This window comes from Ailuropoda melanoleuca, chromosome 13 (assembly GCF_002007445.2).
Source record: "Ailuropoda melanoleuca isolate Jingjing chromosome 13, ASM200744v2, whole genome shotgun sequence".
NCBI lineage: Eukaryota > Metazoa > Chordata > Mammalia > Carnivora > Ursidae > Ailuropoda > Ailuropoda melanoleuca.
This window is the reverse complement of record NC_048230.1, coordinates 92,202,087-92,221,027: the sequence shown is the minus strand read 5'-3', so window position 1 is coordinate 92,221,027 and position 18,941 is coordinate 92,202,087. Positions and strand designations below refer to the sequence as shown.

The 18,941-nt window shown below is 47.4% G+C and overlaps 1 protein-coding gene and 1 long non-coding RNA gene across 2 annotated transcripts; one reads left to right on the top strand and one right to left on the bottom strand.

Moving 5' to 3' along the window:
- Nucleotides 1–4,118: 4,118 nt before the first annotated feature.
- Nucleotides 4,119–14,566, top strand: LOC117795437. The gene is made up of 3 exons (XR_004619461.1): nt 4,119–4,414; nt 6,474–6,614; nt 14,430–14,566. It is a non-coding gene; the product is annotated as an uncharacterized LOC117795437 (long non-coding RNA).
- Nucleotides 11,428–15,320, bottom strand: NXT1 (nuclear transport factor 2 like export factor 1). Its single transcript, XM_002925461.4, has 2 exons — nt 14,849–15,320; nt 11,428–12,181 (listed from the first exon to the last, which is right to left on the bottom strand). Exon 2 carries the CDS (start codon nt 12,126–12,128, stop codon nt 11,706–11,708), a length of 423 nt encoding a protein of 140 aa, XP_002925507.1. The 5' UTR covers nt 12,129–12,181; nt 14,849–15,320; the 3' UTR covers nt 11,428–11,705.
- Nucleotides 15,321–18,941: the final 3,621 nt, after the last annotated feature.

Genomic DNA, 18,941 nt, shown 5'->3' with positions numbered 1-18,941 from the left:
AGAGCCCAGGAATCCAGCCCTTCTTTGCCTGGCAGCCTCACTGCCATCTCTCACCTCTATACTCTTGGGCACTGAGGCCAGGGTCCAGTCTGGCAGTGGCTGCACAGCCTCCCAGCCCAGGCCATTTGCACATCCTGGCCTGATCTTCCCTCTTCCCCCACATAGTTCCCACATATCCCTTCAGCCTCCATTCCGTTGTCTTCTCCCCAGGAAAGCCAACCCCAGCGCCCTGACCATGACAGAGCCCTATTCCATAAACTCACAGTTCCAGGTACCACTCAATAGTCACACACATGACAAGTAATCAATTGTTGGATTACAATCTTTCTTCCCCCAACTACGCTGTGGGATTTATGAGCACAGAATGGTGAATCCCTAGCAGCCGACTCTGCATCCTGGCACCTAAGTCCTTGCTAAATGAATGAATGCGTGAGTGAATAAATCAAGGAATGGCCACTCATTTGTCTCTTGCACAGTGCCCCCCAGGCTGCCAGGCTGCCAGCTGCCTCCAGTGTCATTGGTTCCTTGGAAACTTCAGAGCAGGTGCCATGCAGCTTCCCAGCCTTTCCTATCCTCGGTAGCCTCCTCATTCTTTTGCCGATGGTTGGTCTGTCTGGTTGATAGAATTGACTCTGAGTGCTGTCCTGGACGTGATGATGTGGGATATGGGCATTGTTGTAGCCCTGAAGAAGCCAAACTGGAGACAACTACCAAGATTTCAGATGACTATCTCCTGCTTCTCCTGGCTGAATTCAGTTCAGATGCATTAAGCAAGAAGAAAGAAACACCTATCACACAGCTTCATTTCATTTCCCTAATGCCAGAGAAATGCATTCAATGCACCTACTACTATGTGGGAGGCTGAGCCCCAGTGGCAGAAGGGGTTGTCTTGGCCTTCACTGAGGGGTACTCCATACAGTAGTAGTGCTCCTGTCACTTTGGATTCAGGTTATGATCATAGATCACAGTTTCTAGGATTCTAAACCAGTATCTGCAAAATGTCTGTGGTGGCCACACAGTGTGTGTCATGAGCACTTCTCTAAATTGATGCACAATCCTGGTAGGATCTAATTGAAAGTTATGAATCTTCTTTCTGGAAAAAAAGCAACCATATACACATACCTAATCTTGCACACAGTTTCAAAGTCTTCACAGGCCTCCGGAGGCCCATCTGCTAAAGGAAAAGGAGGACCAGGGCCTCAGGCTATCTCCTCTTTCAGCAGATATTAATTTGTGAGTTATTTTTTAAGTGTTTAAAGGTTAAGAGCGTTATATGTCTGGCTGAAGTTCACTCCTCTTTAAAGTTAACCTTTGCTCACTTCCAAACGTCCTTCCATCCTCCCGGCTTGCAGCAGTGACAGTCACACCTGTGACGGGTGGGGACCACTGACATATTCTCTCACAACATGTTAGTTGGTGGCAAAGCTGAGCCCACAGAGGGACACAGTTTCTACACAAGGATCCATAAAGATCTCTAAGATGTAGTTTGTTGAAGGTTTGACTGGAATTGGAGCTGTGGAGGTTGTTGGTTTCAGCTGGCCTAAGCTCATCTCACACAGGCTCATGAGATTCTTCCTGCACTTGCCAAGAACAGTAATGTGTTGGCAGCACAATCCCAGTTTTGCCAGCAACAGCTGCATGACTTCCAGCTCACTACAGGCATTAAGAAAAACGGGTAACAGAAACTCTGTCTAAGCACTAAAGGTGAAGAACTGGGGTAAGGTCATTTGCCTTTTAAAAACACTTTTTATCTTTAAGGCACTGCTCCTTGAAGAACTTTGTAAATCGTTTTACAGTGCTTCTGGACTCCATCTTTCTTTTTTATTGTGAGGAAATATATATAACATAAGCTTTACCAGTTGAACCATGTTTAAGTGCGCTTTGGGGCATTAAGTACATTCACAGTGCTCTACAGCTATCACTACCATCCATCTCCAGACCTTTCTCAGCATTCTAACCTGAAACTCTGTACCCATTAACAATAACTCCCCAGTCCAACTCCCCCAGGCACTGGTGACCATTCTACTTTCTGTCTCTATGAATCTGACCACTATTGGGACCTCATCTGAGTGGAAGTATACAAACTATGGCCTTTGGAGTCTGTATTATTTCACTTAGCACAAGTTCATCCATGTCATAACATCTGTTAAAATTTCATTATCTTTTAAGTGTGAATAATATTCAATTTTATGTATATACTGGTCTTGTTTATCCATTTATCTGTTGATAGATATTTGGGTTGTTTCCATCTTTTTGCTCTTGTGGATATACTGCTATAAATACTGGCGTGCAGGTACCTGAGTCCCTGTTTTCAATTCTTTCAGGTATATATTTAGAACCAATATTGCTGGATCATATAGTAATTCTGTTTCTAATTTCTCTATATCCTCAACAATGGACTGAATTAAGCAAGAGATTTTTACACATATGTAATCTTTTCAGCATGATATTCTCAATAGTTTTATCACAACTCTCAATACTGTCAATAGCTTAAAAAAAAAACGGTTCTCAGTGTTCAGGATTTGAGCCCAAATAAAATGTCTCCAAGAAAAGCCTATCTGATAATTCATGATGGGGGATGGGAAACATACTAACAAATGGCACTTTATTTTGAAAAGAGTTCAGGTTCCATTAAGAGTTAAAAATGCATATATCTTCTTATCATGAGCATCACATTCAGATAAATGTAATCCAGCCCTCACATTTAGATAAATTTAATCTGGGTTTTAAATAAAGTTTGCGTCAACATGGAATGTCAAAAAGGGTGATGCACCACTTTTTATAGAACAATTTCAAATAAAACCTTGCTGTAACACTACTGCAATCTTTATCACTATCAAGGATCCTATGTAAGTATTTAAAACAGCTCATGAAGGATTTAGAATGTGCTAGAAGTCTAAGTACTCATAAAAACAACATGTGGACAAAAGCAGCCAGGATTCTGTGTTCCACGCAAGTTAGTCAGCATTCACTGCCAGAAAGACTTCTTCAATTGGGTGTCATAATAGCTTTAGTGCTTGACCGAGTGAAGAAACCAGATATGATTATCATAAATTTTATATTCAGTTCCCATTAGAAATGCCACATAATCAGGTTCAAAGGTGGAAATTATGTCAAGCTTCTTTAAAGAACTTTTGGAAATCAATAAGAAAAAAACCAACAACCCAATACAGAATTAGCAAAGAACACAAATAGACGATTCACACTTAAGAGTACAAATAGCAGGGGCGCCTGCGTGGCGCAGTCGTTAAGCGTCTGCCTTCGGCTCAGGGCGTGATCCCGGCGTTCTGGGATGGAGCCCCACATCAGGCTTCTCCGCTGGGAGCCTGCTTCTTCCTCTCCCACTCCCCCTGCTTGTGTTCTCTCTTTCGCTGGCTGTCTGTCTCTGTCAAATAAATAAATAAATAAAACCTTAAAAAAAAAAAAAGTACAAATAGCAGAGATTTCACTGACAAATGGAATAGTATAAAAATAATGACAGGCCAATATCTAGATAAATTGACCCAAAGTTAAACATAACGTTTGATGCAGCACAAGTACACATGGGAAATGCAATCTCAGGGTCAGTTAGAAAAAAAAAAAAATCTGTCTATCCAACTGTATATCCACGTAACTGTTCTTACCTGTTAGCTATCCTGAAGTAAAAGGGAATGAACAATTTTCACGTAAGGGCGTTCACTGGAGTGCATTTATATTACTAAAAATTTAGAAACAACTTACCCATAAGGAGAGGACTGAATAATTTACAATATATCTATGCATTGGTTTATTATGCATTGAAGTAAGGTTTAAAATTACTTAATGGAACTAGTGGTAATTATTTCACAATGTATACATTTATGAAGTTGTACACTATAAATAGAATTTTGCCAGTTATACTTCAATAAATCTGGAAAACCTTGGGAAAATGCTCACTGTATCATAATGAGTAAAGAAGATTACATCATTATCATAAAAAATGATCTGATTTAATAACGAATCTATAAAACTAGACTGGAGGAACTGTACCGAAATCCACCCTGCACTGGGACGGGTGGAGACGCGCGCGACTGCCACGCCCCGCCCACCCAGCACTGGCCCCGCCCGCCGCGACACCGCCCAGCTACTCGCCCCGCACCGCCCGAGTCCGCCCAGCAGGCGGGGCCACGCCCATCACGGACTCCCAGGAGCGTAGTGGAGGTGAGGGCCGGGCGGCCCAGCGCCCATTGGTTGTTGGGGCCTCGGTCCCGCCCCACCCCGCCGAGACCTCTCATTTTCAGGGCTCTTCTGAGGACAGGAGGAGGAACTGGGGTGCTGGGTCACGTGGGACGCGCCGCCGCGGGTGTCCGCTGTCAGGCGGTCTTCCAGTTCGTCCTGGGTGGTCGCAGGGTGATGACGTTGGCGCCATCCGTGAGACCCTGGAAGTCCCGCTAAGGTGCGGATTCAGAGGGCCGCTGGGGACATGAGCATCCGGTTTGCAGGCGGCCCCCGGGTACCAGCGAGGGGAGAGTAGGCCCGCCCGCGGTCGAGGCCCTTGCGACCCAGAGCCGGGAGGGATGTGGGTTCCGGGGGAGGAACGACGGCGCCGCCTAGTGGGTGATTTTCCTAACGTTTGGATTCCCAGGCTCCAAAAGACAAAGTAGTAGGTTAAATTCCAGTAGCTCAAATGAAGTGTATTTACACAGCTTGGGGTCAGTCAAGAGTTTTGAGTTTTAGCATCCGCCTGAAAGTTGGGCAGATCATAAGAACTTTAAGTTATTGCTCACAAGGGGCGCCTGGGTGGCACAGCGGTTAAGCGTCTGCCTTCGGCTCAGGGCGTGATCCCAGCGTTATGGGATCGCCCCACATCAGGCTCCTCTGCTGTGAGCCTGCTTCTTCCTCTCCCACTCCCCCTGCTTGTGTTCCCTCTCTCGCTGGCTGTCTCTATCCTCTGTGAAATAAATAAATAAAATCTTTAAAAAAAAAAAAGTTATTGCTCACAAGGTTAATTGGTCATTTAAAACTTTTTTATATGTGTATTTTTTTTGTGAGATCCCAATGTGTTTCAGTGAAACATCAACCTGGAGACTTCATTGTTCCAAGTCATGCTCAGGTTCTCTGTTCTGTGGGGAGGAGTGAGGCCTCTCATCGTGAATGCCCGCAACTTGTATGCCCTTTACATCTGCCTACGAAAACGTACTAATTCTTAAATGAGATTTTAATTGAAAAAGCAAGACATGCACACTATAAAAAATGGAAAGTCTGGGAGAACATACATCACCAAATGCCTTGTCCCCACATTAAAACACTAGAATCCACCCCTAAGGACAGCCATCATTAAGTTTTTGCCAATCCTTCCAGAAAGCCCATGCATACAGAGCAAGCCTATATGGGATCTCATTTTTTTAAACATGAAAATCAATTTTCTCATCTGTAAAATGAGGTTGGAAATAGTGCAAAACACCTTGAATAGTTCTTGGAATGTTGATTGCATTGCCTGTGATAACTATTGTGAATATTCTACAAAGATTTTAAATTTTTCTGACTACCACGAATCTCTAAGATTTCATGTCATTCATATCATGTACAGGTCTGCCTCTTGTTTTCAAGGCTGCACAATAATCCATTCTGTGGGAATATTTAATCTCTTAGTGTTAGACATTTGAGATGCTTTCACTATTATCACAGACTGCTATGATGAATTATCTTGTATGAATATGTGGTGTGTGTATATGGCCATCTGCAAAATACTCAAACAGTTGACACTTGAATGGGGGTTGGGGGCACTGGCCCCTCTGTAGTCAAAAATCCACATACAACTTTTGACTCCCCCAAAACCTAACTACTAATAGCCTACTGTTGTCCAGAAGCCTTACTGATAACATAGTTGATTAACACATATTTCTATGTTATATGTATTATATATTATAGTCTTTCAAAAAAGTAAGCTAGAGAAAAGAAAAATGTAATCCTGTCAGGCAGGATTCCCATGCCTACAACTCCCACTAAGTATCGTGCGCTTGTCACTTGACAAGTCCTTGGTCCACGAAGTCAGTCTGGCCCGTGCAACCACAGAACTGACAAATAAGAACATTAAATATATAAAGGCTAGAAGGTGATGCCTGCAGAGTCGCAGGGTTGAGGGCAGGGCAGTCTGATGCTTGTGGCTCAAAACTGAAGGGGGTGCGGGTACAACCTGGGGACCCCTGGAAAAGATCTCCAGGCAGGAGAAACAGCCAGTGCAAAGGCCGAGCACCAGAGGGAGGGTGCAGGAATGACATGCCATGGACTGCTGGGCCCTGCCTGCGTCTCCTACCCCAGTCCAAGGGCCCAGCTAATGGTTCAGAGAATCACTCTCTCCAAGTGCTCTAGAGTGCATGTGGAAGTAGGGATCAGTCTTTGAAGACTCCTGCTGCTTCCCAGGGTTGCAGCTTCTGATGTCCTGAAATGCGAGCACTTCTGAGGCTGCCTTGTTCAGTGTCCAAGATTATGGCCTCTTCATTATATTTCAATAGATGCCATGAGCTGGTGTGCTTGACTACCACCAAGCTGTCAATGTTTACTACACCAACATGGATGAAAAGAGGGACCAGCTGGCCATACGTGGAGGATGCCACATGGAATGGAAGTCCCATCTCTTAGACAGAAGTCCCTGGGTGAGTTTTTCAGCTCTGTCCCTTCCTGCTCATTCCGTGTCAGCACAGTCCACTGCCAGGCCATGAAGCCCCCAGAAACAGATGGCCATATGAGTGTCCTCATTGTAATCTATGGGCTGTCCACAATGCAACTACCATCAGACCTTTGTTTTTGAAACCACTCACCTGGTCACCACAGATAGATTTCACAGGGCTGCTAGGGGTAGAGAAGGGCTCGCCCTCCACAGGGGGATGCCCTCTACACGGTTTGTAATGTGGAAGCCCCACTTTCCTTGTGGTGGACGGGGCTGCCACAGCCCTGTGCTCTCCTGAAGTTCACACCTTGAATATGAGCAGCCTATCTGCTGAATAATTTGCAGTTTGCTATCATTCCCTTTTAACAAGCTATTTTTTCCCTTGCCCTATAAAAGGACCTAGTTATGAAATCCTGAAATATAAAAATGCAGTGGAAATGTTGCCAAGTTAGTGAGGCTGGAATTGGAGATGGAGGGTTTGGAGGAGTGTTAGGGGTAGTGTTCGCCTATGGCAGCTGGCCCCCACATGCACAGCATTTCACACATATGCAGGTCATTCCTTAGTGAAATAGCTCATCTTCTGGCTAGAGAAGAAGATTCGGGGGCACATATTCTAGCCTTTCCACTCCCACGTGACCCTATCAGGAGAAAGAATGTTCTGGAATTGGATTGCCTTATATACTTTGTGCTAGTCAGTGAAAATAAGCTGACTGATCACCTGACTCATTTCCCTCTCCCAACTGGAAGGAGAACAGTAACGGTAAAGCCCCAAGCAGGACGGCAACAGAGCACAGGCAGGGAGCCGAGGTTTTTCCCGCATTGCTTCCATGGAACTTGATGGGCAGGAGAAATTCTCTCCTTAGGAGATGCAAGGGGGGGTTTCTGCATTTCCTGTCCTGTGCCCAATAAGGACTGTGGAAACCTGTCTGTTTCTGAGACATATTCCAGTTAAGGAGGTCTCTGTCCCCGATGGACACTCAGGCCCCGGTCGTAGTAACACTCCTTCCTCGTCTCTGGGTTTCCCAGCTACCTGGGAATGTCTCTAGACAAGCAATTCTGCTTCCACTGTACCATCCAATATAGAGGGAACCAACCACATGTAGCTATTCAGATTTAAATTAATTAAAATAAAGCAAAAACCCAGTTCCTCAGTTATATGAGTCACATTTCAAGTGCTCAGGAGTCCCAGGTGGCTGGTGGGACATGTCTGCCCATGAAGGCTCTGCTGGAAAGCCTGATGACCTCTTGTTCTCAGCACGGCTGGGCGCGGCTCCCACCATTCCCCTCCTTCCCTATTTCCAGAGACCACAGTTGCAGTTTAGAGTTTATTGGTCTGCAGCATAAATTGGGCTAAGAGCAAGGTGACCAACTAGTCCTAGTTTTTTCAGGACTTTATTTATCTTAGCACTGAAAGCCCACCTCCAGGAACCCCATCCTGGGAAAACTGGGTTTTTTTCTGATGGGGCTGTTGGTGGAATGGGGCCAGAGGGCTGCTCACGCTGCCATGCATGGTCCCTTCAGAGGCTGCACTTTCCCATCATCCTGATGACACCATATGCTCACTCACAGCTGAAACAGTCCTGCATTCACCTCAATTCCACCTCCCTTCCCAAAGCCTCAAGTGTGAGTAGAAGGCTCTGTGCCTTGTCCCGTCCCTCAGCTGGGTCAGCCACCATCTTGGAGGAGGAGGGGTACCCCTTTGGCTACCTGCACCTACCTCTGTCATTCCTGGGTTTCTCAAGCATGAGCCTTTGGAGGTGAATGTTCTGGTAAGGAGTTTGCATTTTCTGAACTTGTCATTTTTTCCTCTCCGAGGGCACTTGAGTGGGTTTTCTGAGGCCCCCACATCTCTGAGGTATTCTGGCCTTGGAGAACAGACCTCTTGTTCTGGGGGCTCTTGCTCCCCTAGCAACTCTGAGGAACCCTAAGGGCCACCTCCACATTCTTGTCTGCCTTCCCCTGATGCCCTCCAGCCTGCTCTCCCTGCTCAGGCCCATGTCTCAGCCTGGAAAACTGACCCAGGCTTGCTCCTGTGTACAGGCTCACCCCAGTGCAGCAGCCGCTGCCCCTCCTCCTGCCCTGTCCCCTCAGTCCTGCTGGCTCTCCATCCAGTTCCCAGGGTTCAGAACCCTTTGCTCCATGTCAGAGGGAAGTAAGACCCTTCCCAACATGGCAGCAATGCCCTATCTAACCCAGTCATCCCAGGTGGATGCCACAGCACCAGCCTCTAGGTCCCTTCAGGTTGTGTCCATGTCAAGCTAGGCAGACCTTGTTGAAGCCCCTTCTCTCTGGGCTAGAGGCAAGGGAACTGGCACCTCTCCACACTTCCCTGTTGAGGGGCCTTGGAGCTGAGGTGGGGGGACAACTTTCTCTCAGTAAACCTCTCCCCAAAATGCTCAACCCCCCTCCCTCCACTTTCTTTACCTTCTCTCTCCCATCATATGAAGAAATCAACACTTGCACCCTGATAGCCCATTTTGGCAAGCACCGTCTGGGGTTTCCTGGCTGTTGCCGGTCTGACTGGATGGGAGATGGCACCGCCTGCCATCACTGAGGTGGTTGCTGTACAATAGGGAGGGGGATGAAAATTGTTAGTTTATGTATCTTTCTTCCTTCCTTCCTCCCTCCCTCCCTTTCTTCCTTCCTTCCTCCCTCCCTCCCTTTCTTCCTTTCTCCCTCCCTCCCTCCCACCACCCTTCCATATATATTTTTGTGACTTGCCTGTTCTTTTCTTGCACTACTGTTTTTTTCTATTTTTTTTTCCCTTACTGATTTGAGGGTTTTTTATATAGTAAAGAAATACTATGCCTATCCTTTGTTGTACATACTTTTCTCCAGTTTGTTATTGATGAGTACATTTGGCTGCGTGTAAAAAGGCTCCCAAACAACAGTGGCTTCAAGATGGAAGTGCATTTCTTGTTTCCCCTGAGAGCCAAAGGAGGTCATCCAAGGCTGGTGAGGGACTCCATGAGGTTCACAGGGACCTCACGGCTTGCTTCCCATTCCTCCACCCCTTGCATGTGGCCAAATAAGCCTCATGGCCCAACAGAGCTTCTAGAACATCAACTCTCATATCTGCTTTCCAAATGGCAGGGTAGAAGATGATTGGGTGGGAGGAAAGAAAGATTGGCTGCCCCAGTCTTTCACGAAGACTTCCCTGAAGTGTCTCGTAGCCCTTCCTCATACACTTCACTGGCCCCGTTGGGTCTCAGGGCACATTAACTGTGGTCTAGGGAAGGCTGGTCTTTTATCTGATTGCTTTCCCAACTAAATCCACTTTCCATTGTTCCTGAAGGAGGGGAGAATGGGAGGCCACCAGAGGTGCTCTGGTGCTCTTCAGAATGCCATCTATACTTTTAATTTCCCCAAACCTGTTGTCCCACAGGAACACCCACAGCTGCTCTCTTGAAGCTTTTCAGGCCAATGTGATTCAGACTCCAGAGATTTCACGTCAAGCTCTCTGATGGCCTGATGGGACTTGCACCCCCTATCCAAGGCTGAGGTGAGGCAGGTGGCATCCTACCTCACCCCTTAAGGAGGAGGCCTTTCAGATTTGAAGCCCAGTGTCTCCCTCCATATCAGTCTCTGCACTAATCCTCCCAGCCCGCTCCACTGGCCTCCCTATGAGACAGAGTTCTGGAGTCTTGACAATTCCACACTGTGGCTTGAGACCACAGAAATACTTGTATTTCACCAGCATCTCAGCTGAACTGCTTGTCTCTGCTTGCTAGGCATGTATCTATAGGATTGATTTGACCACTCTTCATATGTGGCTTTGAAACTGAATTTATTTACCATTTTAATGTCTTGCTTCCGATTAGAGTGTGAATTCTGAGGGCACCTGGGTTTAGTTTGGTTCCCCAGGACACTGTGACAGAGCCATTCCCCTACAACACACTCACTGTCTGCCCCTGTTGCAAATCTTTTTCCTCACTTGAGATTAGGTTCTGCTATGGCAGGCGAGACATGCCCCAAACCAATAATGTCTTACAGATAAAATTTCTCTCATTTAAAAAGAAATCCAAAGGTAGGTGAACTAGGTCCATTTGGATAGTTCCACATAGTCATCGGGGAACCAGGCTCCTTCCAACTTAACACAATCCTACCTCTTGGGAACAGCTGCCTCCACAGCCCAGAATGAGCCACAGCCAGTGGTCAGGCCATCGTAACTGCTCTCTAGGAAGCAAGACAGAGGGAGGAAGAGTCTACCAACAAGCAAATTCCCACAAGTCCCACCCTTCTGCTTCTCCAGCACTGGCCAGAACTTAAGTCATTGTGTCAAACCCTCTTTTTGGTGGGTACTTTGTCCTGCTCAGTTGGGCTTCAGAAATCAGATAAGGGGAGGGGTATGAGGAGGAAACTGCCCTCTGTGCCACCATACACATCAGTATTCTCTCCTCCTTCTCAAAGGTTCCCATTCCAATATCCTAGCCCACAAACCCATCTCAAACCTAGCACACTCTTGTCAAAGAAAATGTAACTAGGGAAGCCGCGTGGCCATGAGTGCTCATTTATTGGTCAAGGAATGATGGAACCTTCTAGTTCTATTCTTTTTTTACGTTAGGAAAACGCAATTAGAGTCGATCTTCAGGGTCAGTAGAACTAGCTTCCTCTTAAAAGCCGTTCCTCACCTCCTCTTTACGAGACTAGTTACTATAGCTGCTTCATTTATAAGTAGTTACTAACTAATTCTTTAGTATTTCACTAAAGAATCTCATTTCAGGTGCTTTCTACTAAGCTTCTGCCTTTAACCCTCCTTTGCCTCCTCCCTCCTCAAAACTTGGACAAACATATCAAGCAAGGGGAAAAAAGCAACATTTGTATTGTTTTATTTGTCAGAATTTCCAGAACCAGGGTCTCTACTGGACAAGTAGAAAAATAGAAAAGTTGACTACTTTGAAAAGGCATCTATGACAAACAAGAATACACTCAGAAAGGGGCTCACAGGACTCCGGCAAATACAGAATTAAGCCAGAGCAGTATGCCTGGAACAACAGAAAGGAATTTGTGTCCCCACATTTTGAGATCTGCGTTTCCCTACAGAGCTGGTCTACAACAGAAGCCTCTCCTGGCCCCACTAGCTGGCCCAGTCCTGGAACCGAAAGCAGTCACTTGCTATTTTCCACACCGTGTTGCTTGGTGAAGCCTGGGCTGTCAGGATGAAGTTTTGGTTAAAGTCTCGTTGTTTGTTGCCTTCAAATTTCACTGTTCCACAGATCACAACAAGAACTGTGGTCTGGCTTGGGGTGGCTTCATCATGGACAGGCTGGCAGTCTACCACGTTGATTTGGAACTCACTGGAAGGCAGCATTTCAAAAAACTCACTCAAGGACTCTTGTCCCGAAACAGCGTTTCCATTCCACACCAGGGTGGCTGTGCCCATGTACAAGCGGGACAGCAGTCGCCGCCGCTTATCCATGGTGGAGTAGTACACATTCACAAACTCCTCAGCAGCTCTGCAGGCCTGATCCACGTAGGTCTTGAAGTCCACTGATGCCATCTCTGGCCCTGATGAAGGAGGCCCAGGTGCTCCTGCGCCTGAGGGAGCGGGGGCTGTGGAGCAGGAAGGTTGAAGAGAACCCGTGTGAATGCCCAGTTTCGTTCTGCCCCAACAATGGAATAAGTCTCCTTTTCTACTGGTGGCAAAACAATTACATACCGTAGGGAGATGACTCTAGGCTCAAATTTTGCTGATGCCTCATCTTACTAAGCCCCAGTGTGCTTATTTTAAAATGGAAATATCACCATTTGTGACACAGTTGTAATGTGAGAATTAAACAAGACAGTGTACACCAAGTGCTTAGTTAAAAAGCCTGATACCTACATGTTCAAAAAATGGTAGCTATTACTATGAATTTTAAAAATCTCATTTTGTAAAAGATAGTATATTTGACTATGGAAGGTCATTTTTTCCTGGAAGTGTGGACCAGGTGTGACTGCCCCTAGAGAAGTGGAGAAACGGCAGATCCTGGATGAAGACGGTAGACTACACCTAACGGAGAAGGGGCCCAATAAAGACCAATCAGATGGCACATGATCCTCAGCTGGTGGCAAGTCTGAGAAAACCTATCAAGAGCTCACTCAACAGATATTGGGAGAGCAAAGAGAAGGCAGGTTTCTTAAGAGGATAAGAGAGCAAATGTCACTAGGACAGTACCAAAATAGTGGTCACGATCCTCATGACAAGCAAACCTGGCAGCTGACTGGGAATGAAAAGGAAGGGCTCCTAGCTTCTGTGAGTACAAACCTACCAGGCAAGTCCTGTGAGCCAAAATGGAAAGACAAGTTAAAAATGGAAAGACAAGTTAAAAATGGAAAGGCAAGTTCTGGGGCTCCTGGGTGGCTCAGTCTGTTAAGCATCCAACTCTTGATTTCAGCTCAGGTCATGATCTCAGGGTCGTGGGGTCCAGCTCGCATCCAGCTCTGAGCTAAGTGCAGAACTGGCTTATCCCCCTCCCTTTGCTTCCCCGCCCTAGCACTCTCTCTCGCTCAAATAAATAAATAAAAATCTTAAAAAAAAAAAAAAAGAATCGAGCAATTCTGTGGTATAGAAGGTGGGGGGTGGTGGCATCAAAAAAAGAATAACTGTAGATGAAATGTCACATTTCCTTAAAAAAAAAAAAGAAAGTCCAAAAGCATAAAGAAATATTATTTGCTTGTGTCAGAGTATGGTACATGTGTTACAGTTCTCTGCTCTTTTTTGCGTCATTAAAATATTTCACTGTAAGTGGGGCATCTGGTGGCTCAGTTGGTTAAGCATATGCCTTCGGCTCAGGTCGCTCAGGTCTAGACCTTCAATGGGCTCCCTGCTCAGTGGGCAGTCTGCTTCTCCCTCTGCGTCTCCCCCTGCTTGTGCCCTCTCTGTCTCTAATAACTAAAAAAATCTTTAAAAGAAATTTAAAAAATAAAATATTTCACTAAAAGAAAAAATTCATGACAGAACATTACTAAAGTAAAGGATATGTTTAGATATACAAACTTAAATTTTTTATTTCAGAGACTATTTTTTAAATATCAGCTCATGAAATAAAGATTTCAGAGTTGGGAAACAGTCAAGTACTCTTAAGGGCTGAGCAAAGTGGAGGCTTCTGCCTCAAGTAAAGAACTGTAAAGAGCAGGCAGGAGCTTGGTCCTAGAAGTAAGCAGTGACAGGACCAGGCAGACAGAGATCTTTGCACTCCCTCCCGGGACTCAAAGTCAAGCCTCAGCAGATCCGGATTCTGAGCTGGGAATCTGCTGCCTACTTTACGTACATCATCTCATTTAATGGTCACCACAAAAGGATCAAACAATTTTACAAAGGAGAAGGGAGAAACTTAGGAGTTGGATCAAGGTCCTGACAGCAAGCACACTCCTGATTTACCTTTAGAAGAAGGCATGTGGCCTTTGAAAATGTCAAACTATATTGTCCTTTCACTTGCTTATCCTTTACCTGCTTATCCTTTATTTATTCCTTACCTTTACTTGTTGTCCTTTACCTGCACCTAGGAAATCAAGTCTCTAAGGGCACCCTTCCAGGACTGCTAGTTTGAAGCTGTCCTTTCAAGGGCCTCAGTTCCTCTCTTGCTGGAATCCCCGGCCACCTGACATCCACATTACTTCTCACCCTGACATGCCCCAGTCCCTCCACCATCTCAAGTCATTCTCAGAAAGCCTCCCACCCCATCAAGTTCTGGTAAAGCGACTTTCCAAACACAGCTTAGCAACCTGTCCTGGGCCCATTCCCTTAAGATAACCACCTCCTTGTCTTATGGTTCTGCTACCTACAAAGCTAACAGCTTGCCCTTCTCTATCAAATCAGGGAAAAGAATCATAAAAAGCGAGATAAGTATCAGGCTGTGAATATGCCGCCTTCTCTCGGAAGCCCACACCGTCAAGTCCTTTGGAGCGGGACCAGAGAAGATGCAATAGGCCTCATTTCTTGCGGTGAGTCGCTTTTCATCAAACACATAAAGTCAGCCCGCCCTGGCCGTCTCTGGCCCAAGACCCGCTCCAGTGCCCCGACTCTTCATCGCCAAGCGGATTTGATGCTAAGCACTTCACAAGGGCAAAAACCCGAAGCAGCATTGCAAGGACACCACGACGTTAAGGACAAAACCCGGCTGATTCCTGACAATGGGGAGAGAGCGTGGGGGTGCACGTGGCAGATGTCTCGTGAGTCCCTGGGGCGGCCCTGGGTCTTAAGACTGACGGCCTCGGGGGACGGTGGGGGACACTTACCTTCGCGGTTGGTGACGTCCGGGGTCCGCGCGGGCGGAGGTGGAGTCCTCGGGGGGGGGGGGGGGGGGGGCGGGGCAGTACCCCCGGTCGGCGACCTCGGTCAACGTGGGTGGTTTAAGTCAGCGCGGGCGACCCTGGTTAGCGGGACTGGGACCTCGGCCAGCGCGGGCGTCTCTCGGTAAGCGCGGGCGGCGGCGCCCCTTTCGGGCGCCCCCCGCGCGTCCCTCAGCTGCACGGAGGGCCGGTCCCCGAAGGTTGCGGGGAAGGCCTGCCGAGGCTCCGCGCTCCTCCGCCGCTCGCCTCAGGAGGAACCGGTAGAGCCGCCCTTCTTCCACCCTTCCTCCGAGATCCGCCCGCGTCGTTGAGATGCCTGTGCACCCGAACCTGTCGGCGCCGTCGGCGGCTTCCCGCGCGCGGCCAGCTGTGCGCTGCGCAGACGCCAAGGCCCACGGCTCCGCCCTCTCCCGCCTCCCTATGACGGGCAGCTGTGTCAGCCAGCGGGACGGAAGACTGGGAGGCTAGCTCCGCCCAGGTGTGGCTCAATGGAAGACGTGGCTTCCGGGAGAGGCCCTTTCCCAGAAGACCACAGAAAATCAGAGGTCGAGTTTTCATTGGCTCAACCCGTCATAAAAACCGGTCCAACTGGTTAGGTGGGATTCTTGATTGGATGAAATCTCCTAGGTCCGGCCCCGGAACTAGAGGTGCGTGAGGTCTCTCCCAGTTGAGTGGAGGCCCGCTTGACAGGAGAGAATGGGGGAAAGTGTGTGAGGCGGTCTCAGGTACTTGCCCTACGACCTTCAGTCACCTGCAGTTGGGGTAATTCTAGTTAAAATTCTAGTTAAAAGACGACTTGGTGCAACCCCGGAGATCACCGCCAGCAGCAGTGACCCAACTAAGGCTTTTACACATAGTAAGTGGGGCGCCAGAATGTCCCGCGGTGGCCGAGCTGGTGAAGCCGGCAGAGCCCTTGTTGAACTCTGCCTGATGAAGCATCTCAGCTGATTACTCTCCTCGATAGTTTAAGTCCCTAAGGACTCAAAAGTTGACATCCTAAAGGACACAGAGAAGAAAATCCATTTTAGTTAAGTGGGAAACTCAACTAAAAGCGAGAGAAGAGTCGAGGGTGGGAAGAGTCTAAGTTTGGGAAGTAACAAAGTGTGCCAGAAAGGGAAATAAAGGCAATTTCCTCTCTTGCCCTGGGAATTGTCCAGCTCCGAGGAAAACCGCCTGGCTCCAGCTATGGCCCATGGCCTGGTTGGTATTGTGCTTCTCTTTTCCAGCCCTGAAACTAGCTGCATTTCTGCCAAGTTGGAACCCGAACTTTTCTTTAAAACAAGAGGCTCAACGGGATGGAAGCAGTTAGTGTGGGACTTGGGAAACAATTTACAGCGGGGGGGTAAAAAAAGGTTTCTTTAGATACAAGATCCTCAAACACATCCACTGGTCTGTGAGCCTGAATAATTCCTTCAAAACTGGGCATGGTGCAGTTTATTGATGTTGCCATGTCTTTAGAGTGTGGTGCATTTAATTCATAAGTCCAGCGCTGAGGCCTTGTAAAAGCACAGGGCTTTAGCCCTGGGAGGCTGCAGAGCCAGCAACAGCAACAGGAGGGTAAGAGGGCAGGAACCTTTCATGTTTGTGTCTCCAGCATCTAGAATTGTGCCTGACCCACAGCAAGGGCTCATTCAGTACTGTTTGAATGAACAGGCAGGCTGGGGTTCAAGTCCTTGTTCCACAACATTCTAGCTGTGATGAGTCCTCTCCAACAGCCACTCCCCTATGCTTGGAAGCAAGCCTGCTTTTACTCCCCTTGTAGTTCTTGAATTTGGGAGGTTAGAGGCATCCCCGACTCTAAGAGACACCACAGTGGCACTGTATGCCCTGAGCATGCTACTGAGTTGGTAGGAGACCCAATTTAGGCCACTGAGTCTGGAGAAAGTGTTTGCTAGGGGATTTGGGGGAAAATGGTTTTTTTCTCTCCTTCCAAACATGTGGAATATGGATGGTGCAGCTGCAGCCATCTTGCCACCCTGAGGGGGAGCCCCTGGACAGAGAGGCAGACAGGAGACAGCGAGAGAACTCAGGCTTTTGGTGGCTGTGTTGGGAACCAAATCAGACCTGAAGTTTGGACTTTCCGTTTCAAGAGCCAGTTAATTTGCTTTATTTTTTTTTACTATTTAAAGTTGGGCATAAACATAAAGGTATTTATAACTTAACTAGTGTGACTTGGTGCACTAGCAGAGTGATGGTGGCAAACGAGTTAACTTCCCAGAGGCTCAGCTGCCTCATCAGTAGAAGGGAAACAGTAGCAATATTCATTTCCTTGGGTTGATGTGAGGAACAAATGAAACAATGCATGGTAAGTGCTTAGCAGGGGCCAAGCAGAAAGGAAGCATCCAGGAAACGTTAGTACGCTTGATGTTTTGCATTGGCAGCAACTTCCTTATTTGCCAACAGTTCCTCCAACAACTGGCTTTTAAACTTGGGACAAGTATAGTGACGAATTAGTAGGATTTGTCACCAAGTCACATGCACATCCTCTGGAAGATGAGCCTGGCTTAAGCAGTGGTGGTGCCAGCAGCCTCATTTGCTGCATGGAGTCCGTTCAGGGAGGAAGGGCTCATCTGGTCATACACGCTGAGCCTCTGGCAGCTCTGAAGATAGGCCTGACTTATGGATGTTGAAGTCTGTAAACACAGGATTGAGCTTTTCCCCATTATCAACATAGCTCTCTGGTGCAGGATCCAACAGCATTTGTTTATCACAAGAGGCTGCATCACTTGGCACCAGGCAATCTACAGCAGTGGCTGGGCAGTTGTGCCCCCAGTGCATTGTCATCAAAAACAAATGTGTGTGTGTTTTTCCCCCCATCTTAGCAGAATCAAAAGAGCTGCTGCTGGGCCAGAGTGAGCTGCGGCTACATTTCTGGGTCAGTTGAGGCCCTGGGTTTTGGGGATATTCTGGGAAGGCAGGAAGAACTGCCCATAAGCTTAACAGCTGAGGTGTGGCCTTGAGTAGAGTAAATGAAGAAGATGTGGAGAGCTATGCCACCAGAGAAAAAGAGAGGGAAAGAAGGTGAGTTAGATTACACACACACACACACATGCACACACACACACACCCATTATACTTACACACTCACTAGCTGTGGAGAGTGGCTCCCTTGATTCCTGGTAGTTTCTCATCCTTATTGTGACGGATTTTATTTTCCAAAAAATGGCCACAAAAATATTTCAGTCCCACATGCTTGTCCAGAACATTGCCTTGCCACACTCCCCTTGACTCCGGCAGGCCTATGTGAGTATGTAACTTCTGAGATACAGCCTCTGCAAGGCTTTCTTGATATTCATGTGCTGTGAGTAGCCCAGGCCACATGGACAGGCCTGTGTGGAGGGGAACCTTGGCAGCCAGCAGTCCTTTGAGTGGACGGCCTTGGAAATGGACTCTCTAGTCCTGGCTTGGGCTGTCCGGGGCTGGTGTGGCATGGAGCAGAAATGAGGCTTCCCAGCCAAGCCCATATAGCAGATTTGTGAGCAAAATAAATGATTGTTGCCCTGTTAAGCCATAGGGTTCATGGCGGTCTGTTACAGAGCAAGAGAGCCAGGACTCTCTCACCATTGTCCGCAAGTCTTGCTGAGGCCCTGCCCTGAGACTCAAGGAGAAAGTTTCAAGTGACAATATCTCCCCTTTAAATTTACGTCTGTATGAATCAGGTTTGCCACCTGCTGCCAAAGGAACCTTGAAGATGGGGCCCCAGAAGCTACCTTAAAGAATTCACCACTGTCCTGAAGCTGGCTCCCTCCTCATCTCTGAGAATTAGTCAAGACTGTAGAATTAGTCAAGACTGTACTTTTGAGAAGGGTATCAGTTTCTTAACTACAGCTAGAACCAGCTTCCCAAACACTAGCGCATGCCCCTTTGCAAGACAAACATATTCTCTGTGAGAAGGTGAGGGGGAGCCCCAGCAGGATGGGCAGGTGACCCCATGAGCACAGGTCAGAACGAGGAGAGGCAGTGGATGCGTGATCCCTGCAGCCAACAGGCTGTGGACCTGACAGGGCTGAAGGACCTGTGTTTCCAGGAAGAGAAGTGT